The sequence below is a fragment of the Mustela nigripes genome, chromosome 12, assembly GCF_022355385.1.
Source record: "Mustela nigripes isolate SB6536 chromosome 12, MUSNIG.SB6536, whole genome shotgun sequence".
NCBI classification, from domain to species: Eukaryota; Metazoa; Chordata; class Mammalia; order Carnivora; family Mustelidae; genus Mustela; species Mustela nigripes.
This window is the reverse complement of record NC_081568.1, coordinates 57,404,425-57,431,245: the sequence shown is the minus strand read 5'-3', so window position 1 is coordinate 57,431,245 and position 26,821 is coordinate 57,404,425. Positions and strand designations below refer to the sequence as shown.

The 26,821-nt window shown below is 44.1% G+C and overlaps 1 protein-coding gene across 1 annotated transcript in view; it reads right to left on the bottom strand.

Moving 5' to 3' along the window:
• TENM2 (teneurin transmembrane protein 2) overlaps positions 1-26,821 on the bottom strand; it is a 479,009-nt gene that overhangs the window by 69,259 nt on the left and 382,929 nt on the right. The window contains exons 14-19 of the mRNA XM_059416332.1: positions 17,609-17,819; positions 13,237-13,356; positions 9,619-9,880; positions 8,572-8,839; positions 3,051-3,194; positions 2,174-2,423 (exon numbers count right to left, since the gene is read on the bottom strand). Of these exons, the coding sequence (XP_059272315.1) occupies positions 2,174-2,423; positions 3,051-3,194; positions 8,572-8,839; positions 9,619-9,880; positions 13,237-13,356; positions 17,609-17,819 (1,255 nt within the window). The remainder of the gene's footprint in view (positions 1-2,173; positions 2,424-3,050; positions 3,195-8,571; positions 8,840-9,618; positions 9,881-13,236; positions 13,357-17,608; positions 17,820-26,821) is intronic.

Genomic DNA, 26,821 nt, shown 5'->3' with positions numbered 1-26,821 from the left:
ATTATCTAGCCTTTTCTATTTTATCTCTTTCCTCCTCTCATTGTTCATCTTTTGGTTATTATACCTTCCTAGTCCACCCCATGGCCTCCCCTTGTTTCCATGATGGGTCATTGGTTCTTCTAGAACAGTGAGTCTGAATGGTCTCTCCCTTCCTGGTGCCCATCTGTGACCCTCACCTGGGCGCCCTTTGAGCCTGTTTCTTCCCCTCCTAGACCTGTAGAGCTCAGCATATGCTTGGCTAACATCATGCTCAGTAAATGCCCGCTGGATCTCTGAGGCTATAACCTTCTTGAGGTGGAGTTGGGGTTTTCTCCTCTCTCTCTCTTTCTCCTTTAATCCCTCCCAGTGGTTGGCACAGTTGCAGCTCCCAGGAATACTCAGCAGCACTTGCTGATCCTCCAGTCACTTATCTTTCTCCTAGAAGGGGCCACCAAAAGGCAGGTGCAAACCTGCTACTTCCTCTAAGTCCTTCACGTGGTAGCTGAGGCTACTTCAGAAGGCACCACCACCTATGCAGCTGCCCAGGTCAAAATCCTAGTCATCACCCTTGATTCTTCTTTTTTTTTTCTTTCCTCTATTTTATTCCACCTGATCCATCAACAATTCCCATCACATTTACTTTGAAAATATCTCCCAGTTGGAACACTCCCTTATCTCCCCTGCTACACACCACCATCACCCAAATCCTGGTCAACTGTTACACTTCCCTGTGGCCTTCTGTGCCTCTACACTTGCACCCTACAGTCCATTCATTAACACAATGACCAAAATAATCTTTAAAAAAGGAAAATTATGTCATGTCAACTCTACTCCACTTCAACATCTAATAGCCATGCATTGTAATGAGAATATAATTTACACTTGTCAACAAGGTCGTAAGATGCTGAAGCATTAGTCCCCTTCTGACCTTTCTGACCTCCTCAGAGACACTTTCTCCTGACCTCACTACCCTCCAGGCCATATTGGACTTACATCAGTCTCTTAAATAAACCAGATTATTTGTTTATATCAGGGCTTTTGCACAACTTACTCTCTGCCTGAAATACTTTTTCCCAGATCTTCACATGGCTGACTTCATCATTCAGGTCCCATCTCAAATGTCACATAGTACGAAATGTTTCTCTGACTACTCTGTCTCATATAGCTTCCTTAACCCTCCCAATCCCCACCATAGCCCTAGTTTTTACCCTGTTAGGTTTCTCTTAATGCATCATCATTATTATTTTTAATTTGTCCACATGATTTGAAGTTCCCTATCAGACCACAAATACAACAACTAGGGCTTTGCTTATTCCCAACTGTCCCCTCCTCCCTTGGCAGATAGTCTTGATACATATTACACATTCACCAAGAATTTTATCCCTTATTTATAGACTTCATTTCTTCTCCAGTTACAGAACTAGGTTTGAGGGCCTGGAGTTAACTTTCCCAGGAAGAGAGTTTACAAGAACTTTTGCCCAGCACAGAGGAGTCTGGACTTCACATGTAGTAGCAAGCAATGACCAGGAGGACTCTATCAGGTGTGGCCAGAAGTTGCCTAGCAAGGCCTATGCAGCAATTCTAAGTCATATCCTAGTGAATGTGCAAAGAACCAGAGAATTTATAGAAAGATAGTGCAGAGAGACACTCAATATAAACATGTGAATTAGTCAATGAACATCTGTGGTTCTCAAACCCTGATGTACCTCACCAGCTTCCTCAGAGCTTGTCAAGGATAAAAGATGCCTTGGCTCTTCTCTAAACTTACTCAATCAGTGCTTCTGGGGTGGGCTCCAGCAGTCTGTAGTTTTAAGAAGCATCACTTCTGAAACCACTAAAGCAGACCCATATCTTGAAGTCCTGGTTCTTTCTCTGGGATGTGTCAGATTCTTGTGTGGAGGTTTTACAAAACACAGCTACTCAGGTCCCATCTCAAGCACCATGACCTAAAGCTTTCACCCTTGTTTTTAAGTCAGGTGTTAACAATTGTATCAAATACATGGGTTGTGTTTCATAGATTCAAAAAACAATTTCCCAACCCTTATTTGATTCTGCACCTAGGTTTCAAAGCTCAGCCCATTATGTGGAATATATATTCTCTGGAGAATCCCCAATGTAATTATCATTTACCCAGTGAAGCTCTGTAGCAATGGGAGCAAAAGAGCAAAGGAAGGTTTTCTGTGTGGCCACTTACCGTAACTCCAAAATGCTGGTCACGTTTCGGGAGGGAAAGATGCGCCGGATGTAATTGAAATCTCCAACGAAGAGGCTCCCATCAATTCCAACAGCCAGAGCTACTGGGGCCAGCAGCTTGTTGCCTTCGGCAAGGCCGTTGCAACTGGGACAGGAAATGCTTCGGCGGCGGCCATTGCCCATGATGCTGGTGATGATGGCAGGCTGCTGTGTCAGGAACTGGTTCTCCCCAGTGCCCTTGTGTAGGATTCCTTGGGGAAAGGAATTGGGGATGGTTACTGCAGCCTTCGCAGGAGGATACTTCTATCGGCTTATGGAGGGCAAGGGGCAGTGTTAGAAGAGAAACAGTAGGAAATTTTGACCTGTGAGGAACTCCTTTATTACCTCATGATGCTGAGAGAGCTGTAATGGGGCACTGACCCCTAAGGTTAAGATATCATTTGTAGGGGTAACTGAAGAAGAATTGTGAGGTACACTAAGGCAGATGGTTGGGGAAATACAGCCCAACATTCTTTGACAGTTAAAAGGGGAAGATGGAGGGGTGTGTGGTGTGGCTCAGTCGGTTAAGCATCTTAGGCTTTGTTTTGGCTCAGGTCATGATCTCAGCATTGTGAGATTGAGCCCCACGTTGGGCTCCCCACTCAGTGCAAAGTTTGCTTGAGATTCTCTTTCTTTCCCTCTCCCTCTGCTTGCATGTGCTCTCTCTCTCAAATAAATAAATCTTAAAAAAACTTAAAGGAGAAGGTGGAAAAACCTATGAGTATTTTGGACATTTGATGAAAAATGCTGAGGGAAGAGGACAGTCTACCCTTGAATGTCAAGGCTGCAGAGAAGGTTCTGGAGGAGCTGTATTTGGGAAAGAAAATGAGCCCACATACCACTTTTAACGTTGAGAATGTGATGCTTGTCCAGAGACCAGCCACCGAGGTTGGAAGGGTCCAGCTCGAATCCTTGAAGGAGGGCGGTCCTTTTCTCCCACAGAATTAGACTGGGGCAGGTCTCATACTCAAACCCAACAGACACTGAAAGATAAAAGTGGGTGGGGCAGAGTGGAGAAAAGAGTTTCCTTGATTACTCCGGAGCTTTCCAGCTGGAATGAGAAACACATGTTCATGGTAATTCGGATTCCTTTCCAGAAACTCACTCAAGGAGGCGGGTTGATTGCTTTTCTCCTTGTGATTCCACACAATATTAAATTCAGATTTCAAGCTGAACTCAGCCTTGAAACTTTATACAGTAGTACTCTGTGGGGATAGAAAGACTTTTCCCATGAACAGCTGGCTTTCAAAAATGACCCTAGTGACGTAGAAGGAGAAGCATCATTTAAAAATGAAATATAACTCTCCTTTAGAGATGGACAGGAGACTGTTTCTCTCAGGCTGCTGTTCATGGCATGCATTTATTACACTCGGTGTTATTTATTTTAGCTCCCGAGGAGGAAGGCCTATGGAAGCAGATTGCCTCATTTATGAGGAGACTCTGGAGGCAACAGCTTGTGTAAGTTAAGGCTCTCTATATGATCACTTAGGATTCCAGAGAGTGCCAGGCAAGGCAGGCACGGGGACAAAGCCTGCCAATTATGTGACAATTCAGTGGGGAACAGCATCCAAAGACTGTAAAAATCTTGCATTTGCCACATAGACAAATGGGAGAGGGATGTGGGAGATGAAGAACTTCAGTTCTAACTCGGTTCCTGCTCACACTTCTCGTGGCTCTGTTTTCCCCACATGTAACATGGAGCAAGTGAAGCCTCAGTTTCTCTGAGAGATGTGGTAAGGATAAATGAGACAAAATGCCAAGATGCCACACATTTCTAAAGGCAACATTGCTTCAGAAATACGAGGTGCTGTTATTACTTGTATTCCTACTACATTACATTCTTAACTATGTGTGCCACCTCTCGGAATTTTCCACGGCTTCTTTTAGATCCTGAAGTATAGGAGCATTGATATGAATGGAAGATATGTTTTAGTAAACAACAACAACAACAACCCACATATATTTCCTAACTTGTCCTGTGAAAATTCTAAGAAACAACAATCAACCCAGAAGCAAAGAGAATTGCTGGTGTCTGGCTTGTGGCCTTGAAATATTGTTTCTTATTAAAAGGAAATCAGGCAGGGCTCCTTGAAGAACTGGCTGGAGCAAGAAACGTGTAAGATGAGACTAAGCCATTTTATTATACCAGAGAGCAAGGAAGAAATAAAAATCTACTCGAGTTATGTCAAAAGAATCTGGGAGTCAGTCTGATGAGTGCCCCACTGACCGAAAATGGGACAATTCAACCATTAGTAGGGATAATAACTTCATTGGGTTGAAACATATTAGATACATTTTATTCTATGAGTTCATGATACTAGAAAATCAATTTGCTACCATTAGAGGATATTAGAGGACCAATTTATTATACTGAAAATAGTAAATAAAGGGAAACAATTGAGCATTTGTCTCTTCTTTCTTATTTGAACTATACCTCATATAACCAAGTAGCTAATGAGAAAATATCTCTATATAAAAGTATTCCCACTATTAAATGGAAAAGCAATGACAAAATTAAAATATGACTTTGCAATTCCTAATGACTTAATGGATCTAGGCAATGAGCATCAGTGGCCACCAAAGTCACAGAAGGAAAAACAAGAAGACCTTAGATGCCTCCTGGTGGAAGATGACAGTACCTACCCAGCTGTCCTGCTTAATAGGAAGATCAGAAAATAAGAAACCTGGGAATAAATTTAACCAAAGAGGTGAAGGACCTATATGCTGAAAACTACAAGATGTTGATGGAAGAAATTGAAGAAGACACAAATAAATGGAAAGATATTCTGTGTTCATGGATTAGAATGATTACCATCATTAAGATGTCCACACTACCCAAAACAATCTATGGACTCAATGTGATCGTTAACAAAATTCTAATGTCATAATACTGAAACACAAAAATGAACAACAATCTTAAAATGCGTATGAAACTGCAAAAGACCCCAAGTAGCCAAAGCGATCTTGGGAAGGAACAAAGCTAGAAGCATTACACATCCTAATTTGAAACTGTATCACAAAGCTATTGTAGTCAAAACAGTATGGGATGGGCATAGAGACAGACACACAGATCAGTAGCATGAAATAAATGGTCCAGAAATAAACCCACACATATATGGTCAATTAATTTATAACAAAGGAGGCAAGAATATATTATGAGGAAAAGACAGTCCCCTTAATAAATGGTGTTGGGAAAACTAGACAGCCACATGAAAAAGAATGAAACTGGATGACTATTCTACATCATACACAAAAATTAATGCAAAATGGATTAAAGACTTGAAACCATAAAACTCCTAGAAGAAAACATAACTGGTCTTGACATCTTGACGTTGGTCTTACAGATGATTTTTTGATTTGACACCCAAAGCAAAATAAGTAAGTGGGACTGTATCAAGCTAAAAATCTTGTGTGCAACAAAGGAAACCATCAACAAAATGAAAAGACAACCTACTGAATGGGGAAAAATAGTTGCAAATCCTGTGTCTGATAAGGGGTTAATATCTAAAACATATAAAGAACTCGTATAACTTGGTATGAAAAGGCAAACAACCCAAGTAAAAAATGGGCAGACTACCTGAATAGACACTTTCCCAAAGAAGACATATAGAAGGCCAACAGCTTCATGAAAAGATGCTCAACATCACTCATCATCAGGAAAAGGCAAATCAAAACCACAATGAGATACCACTTCACACCTGTTAGAATCGCTACTATCAAAAGACAAGAAATTACAAGTACTGGAAGAGATGTGGACTAAAGGGAAGCCTCATGCACTGTTGGTGAGAATGTAAATTGAATGCAGCCACTACAGAACACAGTATAGAGGTTCCTCAAAAAAAAATTACAAATAGAATTACCATATGACCCAGAAATTCCACTTTAGGTATCCTTCCAAATAAAATGAAAATGCAAACTCAAAAAGCACCTGTACCCCATGTTCATTGCAGCATCACTTATAATAGCCAAGATATGGAAACAATCTAATTGTCCATTAATGGCTGAATGGATAAGGAAGGGGTGTGTGTGTGTGTGTAATATTATTCAGCCACAAAACCCCTGAAATTTTGCCATTTGCAACAACATGGATGGACCTTGAAGGCATTATGTTAAGTGAATAAGTTAGAGAAAGAAAACTACTGTATGATTTCACGTCTAGGTAGAGTCTTTAAAAAAATAAAACAGAGTTACAGAGAGAGATTGGCTTGTTGCTAGAGGCAGGGTGTGGGAGGTGAGAGAAGTGGGTGAAGGGAGTTAAAAGTAAAAACTTCCAGTTATAAAATAAACAAGTCTTGGGAAACAATGTATGGCATAGCAACTATAGTTAATGATACTGTATTGCATAAGGTAAGTTGCTAAGTGGTAGGTCTTAAGAGTTCTCATCACAAGAAAAAATATTTATAACTATTGTGTGATGGATGTTAAGAGACTTGCTGTGATCACTGCACAATATATGTAAATATGGAATGTTTTATACCTGAAGCTAATGTAATGTTGGATATCAATCATGCCTCAATAAAAAAATAAAGTTGATCTAGATTAAAAAAAAAACCCTCAAATCTGAACCTTAGAAAGCCTCAAGATTCCACTCTCACCTCAGTTTACAAGAGATCTAGAACAAAGCAATATTTTAAGCAGACACAGGGACACAATCAGAAAACAAACTAGACTATAGAAATTCTACAGGCAAACAATGCAGTTGATGTAAAATAAAATATAGAACTTAAAAAAAAAAAGGAGCTGGACATGAAAGGGAAAACTATAGCTTAAAAAAATTTAAGAGAAATCAAAATTGCAAAAGGAGAGTCTTATTCGGATTCTGGTTAAAACAAAGCACTAATATTTTATGATATTCATAAGAAAAACAAAATATTAAATAATGGGCTATTTGAAGATATTAAGAAATAAGTATTTTAAAAATTGTGATAACCGTTGGCATGTTTTTGAAGAGTTTTTTAGAGATACATGGTGAAATATTATGGATAAAATGATGCGATATCGGAGACTCAGAAAAATATCAGGAGCAGGGAGGGAGGTGGATGAAAGAATGGAAAAGCCAGTATCCATCATGACTTGATAATGCCAGAAGCTAGATGCACGGGGATGCACTATAATATTCCAATTACTTCTTGATGTTGGGTATTATTTTGATATTGGTAAAGACTGGTATAGGATTTGATGGGTCACTTTATATTAAGTGGCACTAGTTACTTCAGTCACGTATTACCATCTTTATTAAGAAGTACCTGAACTTGCCCATGAACCAGACCACTAGAGCCATCTCCTGAGCATGTGTAACCTGCTAGATATGAGGATTTAGGCAACTCCTTCACCCTCTCCGTCCTGTCTTATTGGCACAATGGGGTAAGGAGAGTGCCTCCTTGATAAGATTATTGAGAGTTTACTGGGGATAAAGTATTTAGCGTGGTGCTCTGCACAAAGTGAGTGTCTCATAAATACTGGCTGCCGATGACAGTGAGAATTTCCAAGTTTGCTGGCTTCTTATTTTGGTAACTTATTATAATTCTTGGAAATTGCAAGCCTAGTGGTGAAGAAAATATAGGATTCTGGATTTTAATTAATCCCACACATCTTTCTACAAGTAGGAAAAGATACTGGGTCGGTTGGTATTCATCCACAGCTCACAAGTCTTCAGAGACTGATAACCAACAGACTCTTTTCTTATGGTGGTCTTTCATCAGTGGGCCATCGTGCAATTCCCTTGAAGGCACAGGCTGAAACACAGCATGTGACTTTCACATCCCCTCCAGCTCTGTTTTCTGATTCTCGTGGTGCATTCTGAGCCATCTGCAAGTGCTCTCTGGAACATGATCTAGCCCCTGTTCCGCCTCTTTTCCCTATCTCGAATGTTCTCCTGTCCATACATTCTACCCACACTGGCCTTCTCTTTATCTTTCAAACACACCTAGCTCTTCTTGCCTTTCTTCCCCAGAAAAAGAAGGCTCTGTCCCTGATTTTCACATGGCTCCTTCTTGTCATTCAAGACAAGAAGGTGCCAAGAAGAGCAGGTGCCCCTGCTGAAGTGTCACCTGCCGAGGAGACTTCCCTGAATGCCCCCCCACCCCCACAGTTCCTCTTGCCTCCCAGCAAATATCACTGATTTTTACTTCAATATTAGCCCATATCACTGCTTGATATTTTCTTGTCCCGTCTGTGGTTATTATGTTGATCCCTCAGTAGTGCAGAAGGTCCACGAAATAGGACTCTTGTCTTCCTCACTGATTACTGCATTCCTCTCGACTAGGATAGTGCCAGTAGAACTCCTGGTAGGAACTGGATATAGATCAAATTAATGCATGACTAAACCCAAGAGTAATAGGAGTTGAAACCAAAACATACCAACAGCATCAGAGAGTCCATATACCCTTTGGCCGTAGGCATCTGTCTTATCCCAGATGAAGGTGTAGGCCAGGTTGGGAGAGGCCTGGAATGACTTCTGGAAGAGGTGGCCCTCTACAGCTACCATCAGGTGAACCTTGATAAGGTTCAGGGGCACCGTGGACTGGGTCATGGTGATCTTCAACAGAGACTTATAGCCCGCGGTCCTGGAGCTCAGGTAGCGAAGCTTCACATTGGAACCAGGGAGCTCAATTTCTTCATGAAGAACCTGGGGAGGAGATACTGCAACCAATGAGTTCTGGGCAAGTGGGCCGCTTACACACCCGAGGTTGCCTCTCTGTTGCTCTGCTCACCATAGCGTCATGCCTTATGTGGGGGGCAAGAACCACTTCCCACGACTGAGAGAGAGAAAACAAAAACAAAAACAAAAACAAAAACATCCAAACTTTATCCTACACCATGGAGTGAAGGGGCGGAGGTTATGATTTTTGGATTAATAATTATTCCTGGTCACTGTTGTGTTTCTTTTTAAAAACCACACTGTTGGCAAAAGTTGTAAATAAGAACAGCAGGCTTTATTGCTAGCTGCATGTAAGGAGGCCACAAGAGGCTGTAATTATATGAACCTGCAACTTCCAGTGACAATTGGTATAAAGCAACAGGGAGGCAATAATGTAATATGCCCTCTGTCCTAACACTGATGTAGATCGTTAAAGTGCCTCTTATCATGTATCTCTGTGACTAACAGGAATAGAAAGCAATTTGCAGGTGGGTTGCACATATGTATATTGTTTTTATTTTATTAACAGCTCCGGTGACTGCCAAAGCCTTGAACGACTATCTGAAAACATCTGGAATATCCAGGAGAGAATCAGTTTTCTCTCCAGTGACCATGAATCCTATGGTGTTCCTATTTTTTTTTGTCCCTCCCCCTTAATATTAGTCTCTGGCCCCCCTAGAGTGTGAGATGAGTTGAGGGGAAGCTGGCCAGCCGGTCTGGGTGAGGGCAGTATGGAAGAGTCCGACCCTGGTACCCGCCATTCCTACCTGGGTCTCCGGCACGATGGGATTCTGCCCCGGGGAAGCACTGAAGAAGGTGGACAGCGGGGAGGAGATGATGATAGGATCCGGTCGGACAAAGCCACTGAGGTCACAGCTGGGGATGGAGTTCTCCTCGGTCTTCATGACCAGGGTGTCCATGGCGTAAAAGCTATTCCACGGCAGCCACACGGTGCGCTCCTGGCTCATGAACGGGGCTCGCTCGAAGTGCAGGGTCAAGGAGGCACCCCCGTTGGCGATCAGGTCAAACCTGGACAGGGGAGAAGCGGGCTCAACTGAGCGGGCTGCATTTACCTTCAGAAAAGGCAGGGGCTCTGAACTCCAGCCCTGAGGGCAGTGCATAAGAGAACGCAGAAGAGGAACGTGGGCTTTGGAGGCAGATGGGCCGAGTTAGAACCCAATCTCTGCCACTTCCTAGTTGTGCAGCTGTGGGCACGTTACCAACCCTCTCTGAGCTCCTTTCTGCATCTGTGAATTGGGAAAAATTATACCAACTTCCCAGAAGGGCTGAGAGAATGACATGCGAGGAGTGTGGAGCACGGGTCAGCACACGAGGCACCCCCGAGCTAAATCCAACCTGCCACCTGTTTTGGCAAACAGAACTTTTATTGGAGTACAGCCACGCCGATTTGTTTACTTATCCTCTCCAGCTGATTTCGTGCTACAAGGCAGAGCTGAGTAGTTGTAGCAAAAACCATATGGCATGCAAAGCCTAAAATATTTACTATCTGGCCCTTTACAGAAAAGTTTCCTCTGCCCCTGATGTAAAGCGCTTAGCATTGTGCTGGGCTAACACAAGTGTTCCATAAATAGTGGAGTTATAAAGATCACTGCTAAGTCATGGGAGAGCCTCATGAAAGCTTTCATCTCATCTACCCGGACTATTATGAAATATATATTTGGTTCACGGAGCATTACCGTTGGAGAGACAACTGACATATGACGTTAGTTTCAGGTGTGGTATAACATAATGATTTGAAATGTTGCATATATTACAAAATGATGGCCACAAAAAGTCCAGTTAACATCTATCTACGCGTAGTTACAAATTTTTTTGTGATGCAAACCTTTACGATTTCTTCTCTCAGCAACTTTCAATATGCATACAGTGTTATTAACTATAGTCCCCATGCTGAATATTACATCTCCAGGATTTTACTTATTTTCTAGCTTGGAGTTTATACCTTTTGAACCCTTCATCTAACTTGCCTAGTTTCTGATATTTTTGATAATTGTTCTTAAACCTTATTCTGGTTTGTTCCTCAAGAGCTGGACAAAGGTGTATTCCTAGTAAAATAAAACAAAGGTAGTTTTTTCCCAATTAACAGAAAAGGAGGAGGTTGATGGAGAGAAGTCTCTCAGTTTTATGTTTCTTTTCCTCCACCAGGATCTCAACTCTTCAAGGATGAAGGATGGTGAGGCTTTCTTGCTCACTTCAGAATTCCCAACAATTAACAGACTTGCTGGATCATAATAAAAACAGTGAAAATATACAGGTCTGCTGGCTTCACCCATTTTGGGTAATACTTCTGGTGGGTTTCGTTTGTTCGTTTGTTTAATTTTAGTTGTTTACTTCTGTTTTTGTTTGTTTACTTTTGGTGTTTTAAAAAAAATTTATTTATTTATTTGACAGAGAGAGAGAGATCACAAGTAGGCAGAGAGGTAGGCAGGGGAGGTGGGGGAAGCAGGCTCCCCGTCGAGCAGAGAGCCCGATGCGGGGCTAGATCCCAGGACCCTGAGATCATGACCTCAGCTGAAGGCAGAGGCTTAACCCACTGAGTCACCCAGGCGCCCCACTTTTGGTGTTTTTTTTAATAGACATAAAACGCATGGGTGAGGAGCATAGGAATACTAAGGTAAATATCTGAGCACAGGATATTTGTTTGTCTATTTAATTTGGGCGTGCACACTGCTGGGGATGGTGCTGTACAGGACACAGGAGAGAGTCAAATGTCTTGATATGATGGAACCAAATCATCGATGTCTGTGGCACACATTACTACACAACAGATTGTGTGATTCCTCAGAGCCTTCACAAATATATCCTGTTATTTCCAAGGCTTTGCAAACTGAACAGGCTGAAGAATCACCAGTCCTGGAGGTTGGATAGATGATATGGGAAGTGGGTTTGGGCTGTAATTAGTCAGGAAGCAGCTGAGGGGGATGGGGCAGCATAAGGTAGGGGCAGGCAGCAGGCCAAGGACTTAGAAATGTCCTCTGCATTGCCATCAGACTGCAGGGTAAGAACACTGGCTTCTAAGAATGAACAAGACCTGGGATAGTTCTGCACACTACACATCACAGTCAGTCCTAGCGCGTTGAAACAATTAGATTTGGCTGTAGAAGTGTATGAGTGAGGGGGCACCAGGGTGGTGTAGTTGGTTAAGCATCCAACTCTTGGTTTCAGCTCAGGTCGTGATATCAGGGCCCTGGGATCAAGCCCGATGTCGGGCTCCACGCTCAGTAGGGAGTCTGCTTGGGATTCTTTCTTCCTTCTTCCCCTGCCCCTCCCCCCACCCACCTCTCTCTCCCTCCCACTAAAATAAATAAATAAATCTTAAAAAAAAAAAAAAAGAAATGCATGAGGGAGCTATCAGAAGCTTTGTGAATATTGGGATTTTGGTGGAAATCATCAGATGTCTTCTTGGAGTTTCAGAGGTGAGGATGTGAGGATAGGGTTAATGGGCTTGTCAATTTGGAAACAACCTGCAAGGCTACCTTAGGACATTAGAGAGTAAGCCCAGACTCTTCAAGGCAAGAAAAGGCAAGGCTGTACTTCTTATCCACATGCTACATCCATGATTTTCCAGACTCCTGTTTTCTAGAAAAAAGTCTTACATCAGATTTACAGTAACTGTTTTCACTTTCATTTGGAATACAAGGCAATAGTTTGTGGGTTTTTTTTTTTTTTTTTTAAATCTCAGGGTGGGTGGGTGATTTCCTCATCCCATAGATTTCTTTTCTTCTTCTTCTTCTTTAAATTTCAACTCCATGCCCAGTGGATTAAGGAAATAACATAGCTTTCATCTTGGTGGGGGCTGCACGGGTGCATGTTTCCAATCAGAAGATAATAGGAAAAGGTTGCCGTCTTCACGCAGCAGGGTGACGGCTAAATGTATTTAATTAGACTTCTCTGATTACATCCCACCCCCTCAAAACAGGCACGAAAACAACACAGCTCCTAAAGCCACAGATGAGAGCAGAAGGGGTTCACCACAGGACACTATGTCATGTGGATCCTTGTCACCCTGCACTGCCTTTGATTTAAAATAGGAGTGAGTTTCCAAACGCCGCTTTGCCTTTTTCTTTTTAGAATAGGCCCTCCCCCCGCTCCAGCTCCAACACATGCACAGACACAGAAAAGCACTTATCTGACATGGAAGAAAGGAGAATGATGGTTATCGGCAGCCCCAGATAGCCTGTCCCTTCTCTCTGTTTTTAATTTTGGATACCATGCCATAAAGCAACAAACGTATTTGGGGGGATCCTCACTGGGGCTCTGGCCTGATGGACATCCCAGTCCACGTGGTTCCAAGGCAGTAGCCCCATCTGCCTCTTTGCTTGCCCCCTCAGCCCTGAGTAGGTAGGGCTCACGGAGCTACTTACGTGCCATCTTGGCGGGTAATGGTGTAGCCGTACTTTGGGTATTTGACAAAAGACACGTTCACTCCAACCAGAGGAGTCCCATCTGTAGTTACCACTTGTCCTCGTATGAGAGAAACCAAGCTGAGAGAAAAAGAAACATACGACTTGAGCCACACAGAGGAGAATAAGACGACCAGGGGGTGTGTCAAGTTTTCCTCCTATGTTGCTGCTGTCCTCACCCACCCATCCTCCTTTGGTCACTAGGCTTTCAACATTTATTTCTGGATTCATATGATCACACCTCATGGGGAGGTCTTCATGCTTGCTTTCCTTGAGGAGCAGAACTGGTGACATGTTGGAATGAAATCCCCGGACAGCCTTCCCATTCACTTAGATGGGCAAAGGAGTCTCCTGTGCACAGTCCCTCTACCCTTGGCCTTGCTCCATTTCCTGACATCATTTGGCTTTTGTTTGGCCCGAGCTTCAGGCTGCCCCTCATAACTCATGCTTGTGCCTTAGTCTGGCACAGAGAGTATTATACGCGGGTGAGAGCTTCCCCATCTGGCTACTCATTTCCTTTTTCGGCTTTGGAGAAAGGCAATGTTACTCTTCTCCTCCAGGCTGGGATGTCAGAGGGAAGAGAGGGAAGCACACAGAGGTTTTTCTTTCTTGTCTTTTCTTTTTTTTTAAATGAAGCTGGGACATCTACATACATTGTGTTTTGTTGCCCTCTAAGAGCAAAATTTCTTTCAATCCATGAGAGCCTGAGGAAAAGAGAATATGGGAGATATATTTTTTTCTGGATTCTATCTTAGATTCTGGATTCCACATAACTCTCTTTCTGTTTGTATAAAATTCCTGCTATTTGATGGGGCAGGGGTTGAAATCCCACACAACTTTTTTCCCACTGTCAGCAAAAGCTATGATCTCTCCAGATCATAGTAACTAGAACTTTCTTGAGGATGCCACTATCCAATGAACAACTTCTGCAAAATCCCATAAAGCAACAGAGATAGGACGAGAGTCTTCTCAAACACCACAGGGGGAGAAGGCACATGCCTCCTCTTACCTAAATTTTCTGATTTCACAGAAACGGGCTAATGAGAACTTCCATTTTTGCATTTAGCCCCCAGCCCACCAAGCAGGTCTATAGCTGTTTTTGTGAGCCTTCAAGCCACTGGGCATTTGGAAGAGGCAGAGAGGTACTCAGGTTTCCAGGTTCCTGGACAGAGTCCCAATTTCTAGGCTAGGTAATCAAACTGACCTGTTCTTTGCCAGAATCTTGTCCAAGTCTGCTTGATTTTTGGAATGCACTTACTTCTGCCATCTCAGGTGACCCCAGAACTGGAGGGGTGCTTTCTCCAGGCACCTCTCTTTTTATTAGCAATACCCCCAACTGTTCAACTCCAACCCTTTGATGATCTCGGGAGGGCTTAGACTGTTCCACTGACAGCTCTAATTGTCTGCTACCGTCAGCCTAACAAATGCATCCCATTTTTAGCTGGTTCCAACTATAATGCTAGAGTCTTTTGAAAGTGGAAAACTAAATTATGAAAATAATTCTTTTGTTCAATTCCATTTCCTTATCTTAGTGCAGACTAAGATTTCTTTCATGCCTTCCGAGACACTATTTTAAAATCGATGTGTGTTGATGACCACAAGGTACAAAGCATTTGTGATGAGAAAACAAAATTGGGAGTATGCCCCGCAGTGGTTTTTTTTCTCCCCTCCTTTTTTATACCACTGTTATTTCTTTTAAATCATTCCCATAGCATGAGATTTTGTATAGCGTCCCAGGAATAAAAGAGGCCTGGTTGCCTAGGCTTCCCACCCTCTATTTTCCTAATTCTTCATTGTTGCTGGCTTCATATCGTTTCTAGGAAGACAATTCACAGAAAAGACTCAGCTAAGACATGCTATCAGTTCATTTCTATTTATGATTATTGATGTGTAACAATTATCACATTATCTAGATAGTGAGATCTGCTCTATAAATTATAGTGGTGGAGTCAAGGCATTTTAGTGATTTTTGTATGCCATTATCTCGGGGAAATGCCTTCTTAGAAGTCTTGAATTAACTTCTTTTTTACTCCTCGCTTTCTCCTTCATGTTTCTGTCAGAGGATAATGCACTAAAATTCTCATGCTTGGTGAACTTCAACCTGTCTTGGAGTAACATTTTGTATTTCTGAATTATGTATCTACGTCAGTATGTTGGAATGTGGGCTCACGTGGGGGGTGGTGTCTACGGTGACTTTCAAAGCTCCAGAGATGCTTTCTCTAAAGCAAGCCTCTTCCTCCCAGATCTCTGGGGCTGGTCTAGTCCACCAGATATTCTGGAGTCCCTGCCTCCTCTCCTGAATCTTGGCTGTAGCTCAAGGTGCCTTCTGGAAATGGCAACTTGGATAAGAAGGAGAAGACTGAATTTTAAGGGACAAAAAGGAGAGTATCAGGAAATGACTGGATTTAGGGTGGGAAAAATGAAATGTTAACAGGAAGCTGAACAGAGCAGGGGCCTTTGAGTTGCATTTACTGTACAAGCAAATTGATGCAAGCCCTCCTGGAATGCTCCCAGCCTGGTGCTAGGGCCACTCGTGACTCATTGGCAACAGGAATTATGTTCATTATTAAAGGGAAACATAGCTGTAGAATCCCTGTCCCAGAACTAGGATTCTAGCAGGCAAATGCTTCTCTGATCAAAGATTTGTGGTTTCTTTTATTTTTGAGGGGTTCTTGTATTAAATAATACAACTGTGCAAGTATATTCTGTAATATTCTAATTTTATCAATCAAGAAACTGAAGTTTATGAGGTTAAATAACTTGCCTAATGTGGCACAGGCGAGGGGGTGTCAGGGCTGAACTAGGAGACGGCTGAGATTATTTTTTCTTTTCTGTTTTACTTTTAGGAAAGCAACAACAGGTGAGAGGCTAAAGTTGCTGGCCCAAAGTGACCATGTTAAGAGCCCTCATATACAAACTGCTGCCAGGAATTGGGGCTGCACACCTTCCCAGAGAGTTCTTAGGGGCTGTGGAATTAATCAGCTGTACCATTACCACCTCCCCATCCCACCAGACTGTCCCAAGGGGGAGGAGCAGAGTCTAAGTCATGGCCTGATGCTGTTTCCTCCCCAAGGTCTACTGGGAGGGGCACCAAGAGAATCATTTAAAAAGCTAGGGGCTCCCGTGGGAGGTGAAGTCTGGTATTTCCATTACGGGCTGGAAGCCTGCTTGAGCAGCATACTTCCTGAGTTGCTGCTGGGCCTCCCCAGAACTGAGTGAGGATAAGAGATATAAGAGAAGGATGGCACGAGGAGGAAGGTAAGAGGGCTGAGGAGGCCAGGAGCACCCCGTTCAACTTCAAGTTTCCTAGAGGTTTCGTGAAAGAGGACCCAGCCAACAACTCTTCTTTCCCGGTGGGAAGGAGACCCGAAATGAGACAGACAACCCCAAGAAGACCTCATATCTGCAGACACTGTTGACATCTGGACCCAGACCCACCAAGAGAGAGATCTGTGAGATGCAGGCAGGCCGCAAGAAGACCCTTGCCACTCTCCCCAAGAAGACCTCATATCTGCAGACACTGTTGACATCTGGACCCAGACCCACCAAGAGAGAGATCTGTGAGATGCAGGCAGGCCGTAAGAAGACCCTTGCCTCTCTGTCCTTCCTCTCACCCTCAGAATCATGACCAGTACCTTGGAGCGGATGGGGCGCCTCAAAGCCAACTCTTCCCTCATTCTCCTTTCCAGGGGTACAGTTCTAACTTGGAAGGGAGGGGCCAAGCGGACTGTAAAAGAAACCCAGAATTTTCCCCAGAACTGCTTCAAATTAGCTACTGAGAGCAAAAGTAAATTCAAGAGAAACCCCATCATTTTGGAAAGAAAGGGAAATGCCCCAGCACGACATCTTGCCCAAAGCAGGTCAATAGCAGGTATAATTGATAGGGTTGGGGGGAGGATGGGAAACAGTCTACATAAAGGCTCTGGCTTAGGAGAGGCGCTCAATAAATTCTAATTAATGCTATTCAGCTAATAGCTGCTTTCAAAAATACTCTGTTGAATGAAGTATTTCAGGGGTGATCAGACAAAAGGTACTATCAGAGGTATTTTATAAAGAGATAAAATAGTAACAATGATATAATAAAATAACAGATCAGAAAAGTGATCTCAAAACCAGACCATCCACAGATGTGTCCAGCAGCTTCTGGGGTGAAGGTGGCCAACTTCCACAGACAGGAAAGGGCCCTCTGTGAACCAGAGAGAGGAGTTGCCCTCATGGGGTAGTTTCTAGGCCAACGGGGCCCGCAGAAAAACCAGGAGCACTTCCTTCCTCCTGCTCTGCCAGGAAGGAGACCAGCCACCTCGGCAGCCTGTATGGACGGAAGGGTGCCCACCTGCTGTTGAAGGGGTTGTCTCCAGGGATGATGTGGGTGCTGTCTTTGCCTGCCAAGAGCTTGATGCGGTCGTAGAAGGACTTCACGGCAGGTGAGTCTGTCTGGCTCTGCTGAATGATGTCCAGGGGGTCCCGGGACCCTCGGCAGAGCAGGCTGTTCTGACAGGCTGACTGCAGGCAGCAGTCAGGGTCCAGGCAATCCACCAGGCCATCTGGAAGGACAGAGGCAGGACCACGGTCAGGGCATTTCATGGTAAAACGCTGCGGAGAGATGCTTGCACCTTTGCCGGAAGAGCATCAGCCCCTCCCAAGGGTTTTTGAAATGGCATAAGTCACACAAATGGGCCTAGTTTAATTCCAGCACACATGCAGAGAAAAGCGAAGACCGAGAGGTGGATGAATGATTATCCCCAGACAGTAGGTGAGTGTGCCTCTCTCTGTATTAGACTTTTCTAGGATTTCTACTTTTTTCGGTCCTGAGCAAGTGTTATTTGAGTGGTTGGAAACAAAAACAAGCATTTTGCTTTTGAACAGCACAGCACAAAAAATTATCCATAGCTGGTTCTTGGGGGCCTTTGCTAATGCGCGTACCAATCATCGAAAGTCTTGCTTGAATGGTGAAAATGTTCCATGCCTGTTCCCTCTCAGACAGGGAGTGTAGTGCTGACCAGTTTGACAGCTGGGTGGGGGGAGTTCTACATTTTCTGGGAAATGCAGAGAAACGGCTTTAGTTGGAGTGCCCGGAAATTAAGCTATTGGTTCACCTAATCGCTTCTGGTGCTACCTTGCTGCACACCTGTAGCACTTCGAACATCCTGATTTACTTGCCCAGATCCCTGCCCCTCCATCCCTTTCTGGTCATTCATCTACAATTCCTATCATTCATCTATAACACAACAAATATTTGAGTGCCATCCCTGTCCTGGAAATGAAACATGAGACAAAGGATGAAGAATGATGGTGTTCTGAAGGAGCTGACTGTACAATGAGGGGGAAACAGATATGATTCATCCTCTAAGACCCAGACTAGGTATGGCCCCCTCTTCTAGGAAGCCTTCCTGGTGATGTCTCTGGCTAGGTTAGGGTATCCCTGCTCTGTGTATCCCTGAATTTGAGCTTGTCAGAGAATGGTTTCACAACAAAATCCCATGGGGAGAATCAAGGGTCTACCCCAGAGCTTCCCAGAGAGAGCCTCCAGAAGCAGGTCCTGGCACCTGCCTTTTATACAGGCTTCTCAGTTGATTTTAATGCACAGTAAGTTACAGAAACCTTTGAGAATGCCAACTTCCTTGTGCTACGGTTATCTCTGTGTGCTTGCCTTCCTGTTTGGAAAATGAGCTCTTTGAAGAGAATAACACTTATTCATTTCTATATTCATATCTTACTCAGTGCCAACCACAGAACTGGGTACTCAACAAATGTTTGTTGAATGAATAAATGAATGTTTCCCTTTCTTCATTTGTGTGTTAAGGCTGAGCATGGGAATGTTTCGGGCAGTCTTTGCTCCTTGGAATTCCCTATTAGAACGGATTCGTTGGCCAACACTTATTCACTCTGCTGGGCACTGACTGAACATGCAGTAGAGAGAAAGTCTTGGAGAATAATTTGCTTGCATCTCCCAGATTTGATAGCAAGGTACTTTGGGGCCATAATTAACATCGTAGGAACATGTACTCAAACCCTGGGCTGTGGCTTGACAAACATGTGTACTGGAGTACTGAATCAGAGGCCTGCCTGCGTGTTTTAAATTTACTACGATGTAATTTTTTGGCATTACTCTTTCCGTTTGGTTCTGCTAATGAAATTGAAATATGTAATTTCACCAAAGTTCCACTGTAATTTAGCAATTAATGTACAATTATTTTAATGCATTACTTTCTTTTTAGCAAACAAACAAATTAGGAGGTTGTGTGTTTTGCTTGGCTTTAAATTACTAAAACTAGCCTCTCATTTTCCACATGGGCAAATGTTGCTTCTGTGCCTCGTAATGCATTTAGATTTACGGAATTTCCTAGAAACGCAGGCACAGGAGGGTGAGCAGGCACACACACTTTAAATTTAGAGACTTTCCAAGTCAGGGCTCTGAATACCTCTGTCTGATGGGCTGGGTGAATCGGGTTCTCCCCAGAGGCCCACAAATCTCAGACCCAAGAAACAAGATCAGAGAATTGTATCTCGGCAGCGGGATGATGCTGGGGCACGGTCTCAGATCTGTGTTCAGATTGTAGAGTGGATCCCAGAGCCCTTCGCAGAGTAAGAAAAAGACAAGAAAAAACCTGCACATAGCATGCCGCCTTTAACATCTCCTTCCGAGGACCGCCTTCACCCAGACAGACGGGATCCACGGTGGAAGGCCTGCTTTGGATTTAAAATCATCCCGCTGCGCTCTGTTGGCCGGTGCTCCTTTCAGCAGAGGCAGAAACTTCTCAGGTGAGAAGAGACACATTGCTGTTATAGCACTACAGATTTCTTTAATGCCTCTGGCCTCTTCCCATTAGAAGTTCCATCTGTCTCTGGTGGGCTTTCCCTCCTGAAGCTGGGAACGTCCCCTACCCCTCACCTGATTTAGCACCCCTCTATATAACCAGCTTGAGAACCTCATTGGGCTCAAATAGGAAGTTGGGACCGTTTTCCTCTTAAACACTCAACACTCTCCTCCCCGACCCCTGCTCATCTGCTACTCGTTCTGGACTTGTGACTTCTTCGAAAGTGTAGACCTCCAGCTTCTCCACTGTTCTGTCGATTCTAGGGCTTTTTACTCAAAGGCCCATCTGGCAGGAGATGTCCTATAAACACATCAGCAACAGCAGATGGCAAATGCTAAAAAAACGGGGGGGCGGGGAGGAAGGATAGAAATGATTTCCTCCCACATATTTTACATTTACCTGCTCCGGAGATGGCGCATTTGGGGTTCTACCGGTTATTAAGCGTGAGCATACGTTACGCCTGTAATGACCTCATCATGTTGCGTGATTATGGGCTGCTGGTGCTGAACGCTTTCCGACGACACCGTGAACTTTAAATTGGCACTCCAATCTCCCAGTGGCCTGTCAGTCACGAGAGCCGCATCTTGATGCCAGCAAGCCCCTCGCATGGAGTCTGACATGGCAATCTTCAGTAAATTACCCCGTCACTGACAATCTTGCCGTTATCTCGCAAACAATCAAGCAGGCAATCAAACTGTTCTGAATTGCCAGTTCAGGACCTGAGAGGCTGTCGGCGTCTCTATTCAACAGGGGTGCGAGAGCAGCACAGTCCTCCCACGACACTGGATGGTTTCTTCCTTTATTTTCCCACCTCCTTGTTTGCCTGGTGGGCTTTTTCCCGGGGAGGGTGGGAGGGAGATCCGCAGAGTCCTCCAGCAGGACCCGATCCTGACTCAGCATTTGGGGAAATTGACCCAGGCCTTCCCGGCCGGGCCCCACGGCGGTGAGGCGCCTTTGCTTCATGTGCCCTCACGTAGTTCACTCCGTGAGATGCAGCCGTGGAGAATTATCTAGATGCTGTCAGAAGGCAGGCTAAGCCACAGCCCTGGCTGCGTGCCACGCGCATGTGTCATACGCTAATTGTAATGGCCATTTCAGAGAAATAGGGATGTGGCGAAACTTTCTGGGAACAATATGTGAGATACTCTTTTAATTGTTTTTGATAAAGGAAATCAGAGGGAATCTTCTGTGACAGGTCTAGCAATATGAGGCAGAAACCAGGGTGATGCTGAATTGAAGCCTTTGAATTAGAATTCCTATGGTAAAATTTTAGGCAAAAAGCCTACACGGTGTCTGAGACAAGAGCCCAGCCTCTGGAATCGAATAGATTTGGGTTTAAGGCTCATGACCTCTGGTCCCTGGCTATGTAAACTTAGAAAGATAACCACCCTTGATGAACCTCAACTTCTTTGCTTTTTAAACTGAGTTAAAAGAGTGCATATGTCATAGGGTTCTGTGATGGAGAACAAATGAATCGAGGTATCTGCTTATCTATCTAATGTCAGTCTGGCATAGTATGTGTTCAGTGAACCCTAGATATTACTAGATTCAAAAACTCAGAAAAGTTTTCAACTTTTTCAGTTTATAAAAATTGGACATGGATATTAGTAAAATTAATATCCCCTACTGGAGTCATTCCCCGCTGTGTGCTATGGGTAGGTTGAATCTTGGGCAAGAATGTAATGTTAACTTAACACACAGTGTTAACTTAATTGGCAGTAATAATAAATGCTACAGATTGAACAAGACTTAGACATATTCTTGATTTCAGTCCTCATGGCAACCCCGCAGAGCAGACCATAACCTTTCAGCCTTGCAGTCCGGATTCAGGGGTTTTGGGTTTGAATCTCAGATCTGGTGCTTCCCATCTGCTGACTCTGCGGAATTCACTCCTCTGTATCTCAGTTTCCTCACGTACAAAACGTGAGGAAATGTTTTTTGATTGATGATGATGTTAGAAAGTGCTGTTTGGAGGACTAAAGCAGTTACTATATATACAGCGCTAGGAACAGTGCCTGGTCCAGTGAACACTCGGCTAACTGTGTGTTATGCCCATTATCATGCCATCACCCACTCTACAGAGTTGGAAACTGAGGCTCAGAGAAGTTAAGTGAGTTATCCAAGTGGCTAAGAAGCAGGTCTGGATAAAAAGTAGGAAAAGGTAACCAATGAGATCATTACCCTCTCCATCTTCTTCATTATCAGAAGGAGGAGACGTTTCTTTCCCAGAGGGAGCCTGAAGACAGGGCAGTGGACACCCACCAGCAGGGGAAGCACGGGTGGCCGTGCGATTTAATAACTCGTGCAGGTCTGCCTACATCCACAGCTGGGAAAGAATCAGGCTGGTTGAAACAAGTTTCTAGAAAGGAATAAACAGGAGAAACAAGATGCCTGGGAATTCATTCCCTGTGATGCAGGCTACCGAGGACCACACTATTTACCTATGAGATTCAAACCCCATTCAGCTGTTTACCATTGGCACAAGGTGGCACTTGCCTTCTGGGCTGGCTACAGGTTTGTGCCAGCTGTTTTCAGCCCCTGCCTAGTTCGCACGGTCGGATTTTTAAAGGAGTCCCTGAATTGGCAAAAGATAGAACCTCAAAGCCTTCGCTGAACACATAGCAGGGAAGCTCTGCTCAGTGGGGAGGAGGCCACGGGTCAGTGGAAAGGCTGCAGAGAGCCCCGGAGGAGGCTGGGTGTTTCAGACTTGGCTGAGACATGCATGTCCTTCCTGTTTAGGAAAGGCTGCCTGAGTCCACACATAACTCTTACAGAGAAGGGAGGTCTCTAGGAATGAGAGGGTGTTCACTTCATTCATGTCATTTATTTTCCTCTTTGATCTTTGTAGACTGGGCAGCTTATGGAGAATCTAGATGGAAGCATTTTGTTCAGTTTTGGTGCCTTTTATTCCCTGGAGCTTGGTAGGCAAGTGATTCCCTTTATAACCTGCCTGAACTCTCCAGCTTTCTTGGGTATTAAAGGCTTCAGGAAAACATCTAAATGTACTTTTCTTGGTTTCATTTTGTGACAGGGTGGCACATACCGACTCCAACAATTCACTTCAGGTGCCACGGATGGCTCTGCTGGTATCTGCACGTAGGACCTGACTGGGAGCTGGGCAGCATCTCAGATTTTAAAAATGAGTTCCAATCTTTCCAGATTGTGGTCTGATGAGAAGTATCACCAACCACCAAATCTACCTTCCCTATTCATCTGGACAAGAGGCTGGTTAAAACTAGGAGGAGTACACATGGTTCCATTTACAGGATGTTCAAGAACAGGCAAAGTTAACCAGTTATGGTAAAAAGTTAGAAATTGTAGTGACCTTAATGGGGAGGTACTGGTGGGAAACTTTCTGGGTGCTGGGAATGTTCTAGATCTTCATCTTATTCACCTGGCTACAACACACATCAAGGTGTGTGTTTAAGATTATGCAATTCATGTACTTGCTAACAGACTGACTTTAGGCCAAGATACCAAGCTCTTTCTGTTCTGTCTTCCTTATCTGTAGAGTGGGGGTGATGCAGATACCTCACAGAAGCAAGGAGAGGACTGAGATAATCCACACTAGGTAGAGGCACAGCTGTGAGCACCTGGTAACCTAGTACAGGCTTCTGAATCTTTTCTACTTGGCATCATATAGGTTCGTTTAGCATACAGACTGAGGTACTTGGCAAGTTCTCATCTCCCCAAGGAAAATAGAGGGAATCCAGGTGGTGGACCCCATAATCCTAGGGACCTTCTTGAGATCAGTTAATGATGGGGAAGTAGAAAATTAACAGAGTGGAGAAAAGAGAGGAGGCAACAAGTTGGGGCAAGAAGGAAGAAGCCTGCTCCGTTTGCTCTTTGTGACGGAAATAAAGGAGTGGTGGGGGGTAGCTGGCATAGGCCCAAGGCACCAGAGTGGCCAGTCACATAAAAAGGTTCTTGAATAGGCGCACCTGGGTGGCTCAGTGGGTTAAAGCCTCTGCCTTTGGCTCAGGCCCTGATCTCAGGGTCCTGGGATCGAGCCCCACATTGGGCTCTCTGCTCAGCGGGGAGCCTGCTTCCTCCTCTCTCTCTGCCTGCCTCTCTGCCTACTTGTGATCTCTCTGTCCAATAAATAAATAAAATCTTAAAAAAAAAAAGAGGTTCTCGAATAAAGAGAAATATGGCCATCCTAGGGTTCTTTTTGCCTTGAGATTGGTTGGTTGATTGATTGATTTCCTAAGGAGAGCTTCTTCGGGACCATGTCTAAAGTGTATGGGGTCCCTAGTAAATCATTTTTTCCAGGCCCCTGTCTATCTAAACAAATTGGGTTACCTGAATTGACATATCAGCACCATTTTCATTCTGATGTCACATGATCTTGCAAAATACTCTTCCAGCCAACAGGAACAATCTACTTGCCAATATGTCCACCGGAATTAAGGTCGGGCATTGGGCCCTGAGATACCTCATAAATGCAAATCTCCCAACCTCTCTCAAAATCTGATCACCCTTACATGCATGGGTATGAGGTTAAAGGATGGTAGAGGGTCAGAGAACACCCTGAAAGGGAGAAGTAGGGACCAGGGCTCAGATGGGTCCTAGTCTGGGCTGGCGTGGTCCTCCCAGATAGTGTTGCTGACCTGGCCAGTATCTGCCACAGGGGGAGCACTTAGAAAATTTTAAGGAGAGGGGGGCACTCCAAAGCTCAAGGACTCACCCAGAGTAGCCCTAGATTCTTGGCTCAGTTATATGTATGGCAAAAGAATATGGGCATCAGAGTCAAAATGGTTAAAACCTGTTCTATCATTCATTAGCTATGTAAACTTGGCAAGTAACTGGCTTCCTGGGACTCAGTTTTCTCAGCAATAGAGTGGACCCAATAACATCTACTTCACAAAGGAGCATGGAGATCCTATAAGATGGTGCCTATGAAATGAGAAGGTGAGGGTATGGCACCGAATACACAGTAGGAGCTCAACCAATGGAGGTTCATCTTCATATTTTCTGCTCTCCACCAGGGAAGGCACTGTTCCATTTGCATTTTACCCAATGCCTGCTGACAAGTTGGAAGGGAGGGATAATTGAAAGTATTCTGGCTTGATGTAACTAAAAAGTGAAAGGAGCAGGCAAGGCTGACTTGATTTAACCTGGCAATATGAGATTAGTTCTTCATTGCCTCTGTTAGGCTCCTGCATTGCCAACCTTTTAAAGCAATAGATTGGCTGACAGGGTGCTCATTTGGAAGGTTTCACCTGCCATTAATACCCTTGCTGCCTGATGGACCATCGGTATGCAGGCATCCCCTCCCTCCAGACCACAGCAACTGCCATTCTTAAATATTGCAAGAAGTGAAATTGTATTTGCGCTCCATCTGGAAGACCTGTTGGAAGCTTTCCTCTTGCTTCGTGCCAACTCTTTTTTGACAGTCTCTGAATTCCAAGGCCAGAACTCTTTGCTCTGAAGCCCCTTTGGCTTTTCTTATGACTTAGCAATGGAAGATCAATCATGTCTGACCAGAGAGCTGACAGTGGAGCCCCCACTGAGAGCTGCTTTTTCTGGGTTTCCTACTCTTCAGAATGGATGTGGGAAAGAAAGCGAAGGCTGCTTAGGAAAACCCAGGGACTGTTACTGAAGACAGGGGTGTAATCTAGGTGAGACCACTTCTTAATAAGACTTTGGCTTACTTTGAAGCTACTGGAGCATCTGGTCAACCCTTTACTATGGGTGGGGGTGAGTATTGGTAGGAATTTTATGACAATAAGCTTGCAGTGTGTATCCATTTTTTTTTGAGTTTATTAAAACTAAACAAATGGAAAAACCCAGAACAAATACTATCAATAAAAACCTTTAAAACCAATGTTTCTTAAAATCTAACCAGCAATGGAATTACCTGGAACCTTGTTAAAATATAGATCCCAATTCTCTGATCTTACTGTGCTCTGCATGTCTTACAAGTTTCTAGGTGATGCTGACGTTGCTGTTCTGAGCACAGTATTTCCAGAAGTCAGACGCTAAATAGCTGTTGGTCAAGGTCTGTTCCCTGATCTCCTGCCCTGGAACCACCTTAGTGATTTTGAAATGCTGATTCTTGCTGTCACCCAGGCCTACTGAATTTCTCAATGTGAAAACTGAGAATGTGCATTTTTTAAAAGGATTTATTTACAGAGAGAGACATAGCACACGTACATGAGTGCAGTTGCAGGGGAGGGGCAGAGGGAGAAGGAGAGAGAAAATCTCTAACAGATTCCCCGCTGAGCGTGGAGTTGCCCACATGGGGTTTAGTCCCAGGACCCTGATATCATGACCTGAGCCAAACTAATGAGAGTTGGATGCTTAACCGATTGAGCCACTCCAGTGCCCTGAGAGTTTGTATTTTAAAGAAGATTCCCAGGTGATTATTTTGCTTACTAAACCTCAAGGACCCCTGTTCTGAATTATTGAAAACATCCCTCAAATATCCATAGAGGTACATCTGACTCGAGAGACTAAAGGAGCTTTCCCGAACTATGTCTCCTTGGGGATGTTAACATGGGTTCCCTGAAACATAGAAGTGGAGGTGGCACTGGAGGATCTGTGGTCAAAAACAACTTGAGGGCGCCTGGGTGGCTCAGTGGGTTGGGCCGCTGCCTTCGGCTCAGGTCATGATCTCAGGGTCCTGGGATCGAGTCCCGCATCGGACTCTCTGCTCAGCAGGGAGCCTGCTTCCCTCTCTCTCTCTGCCTGCCTCTCCATCTACTTGTGATTTCTCTCTGTCAGAT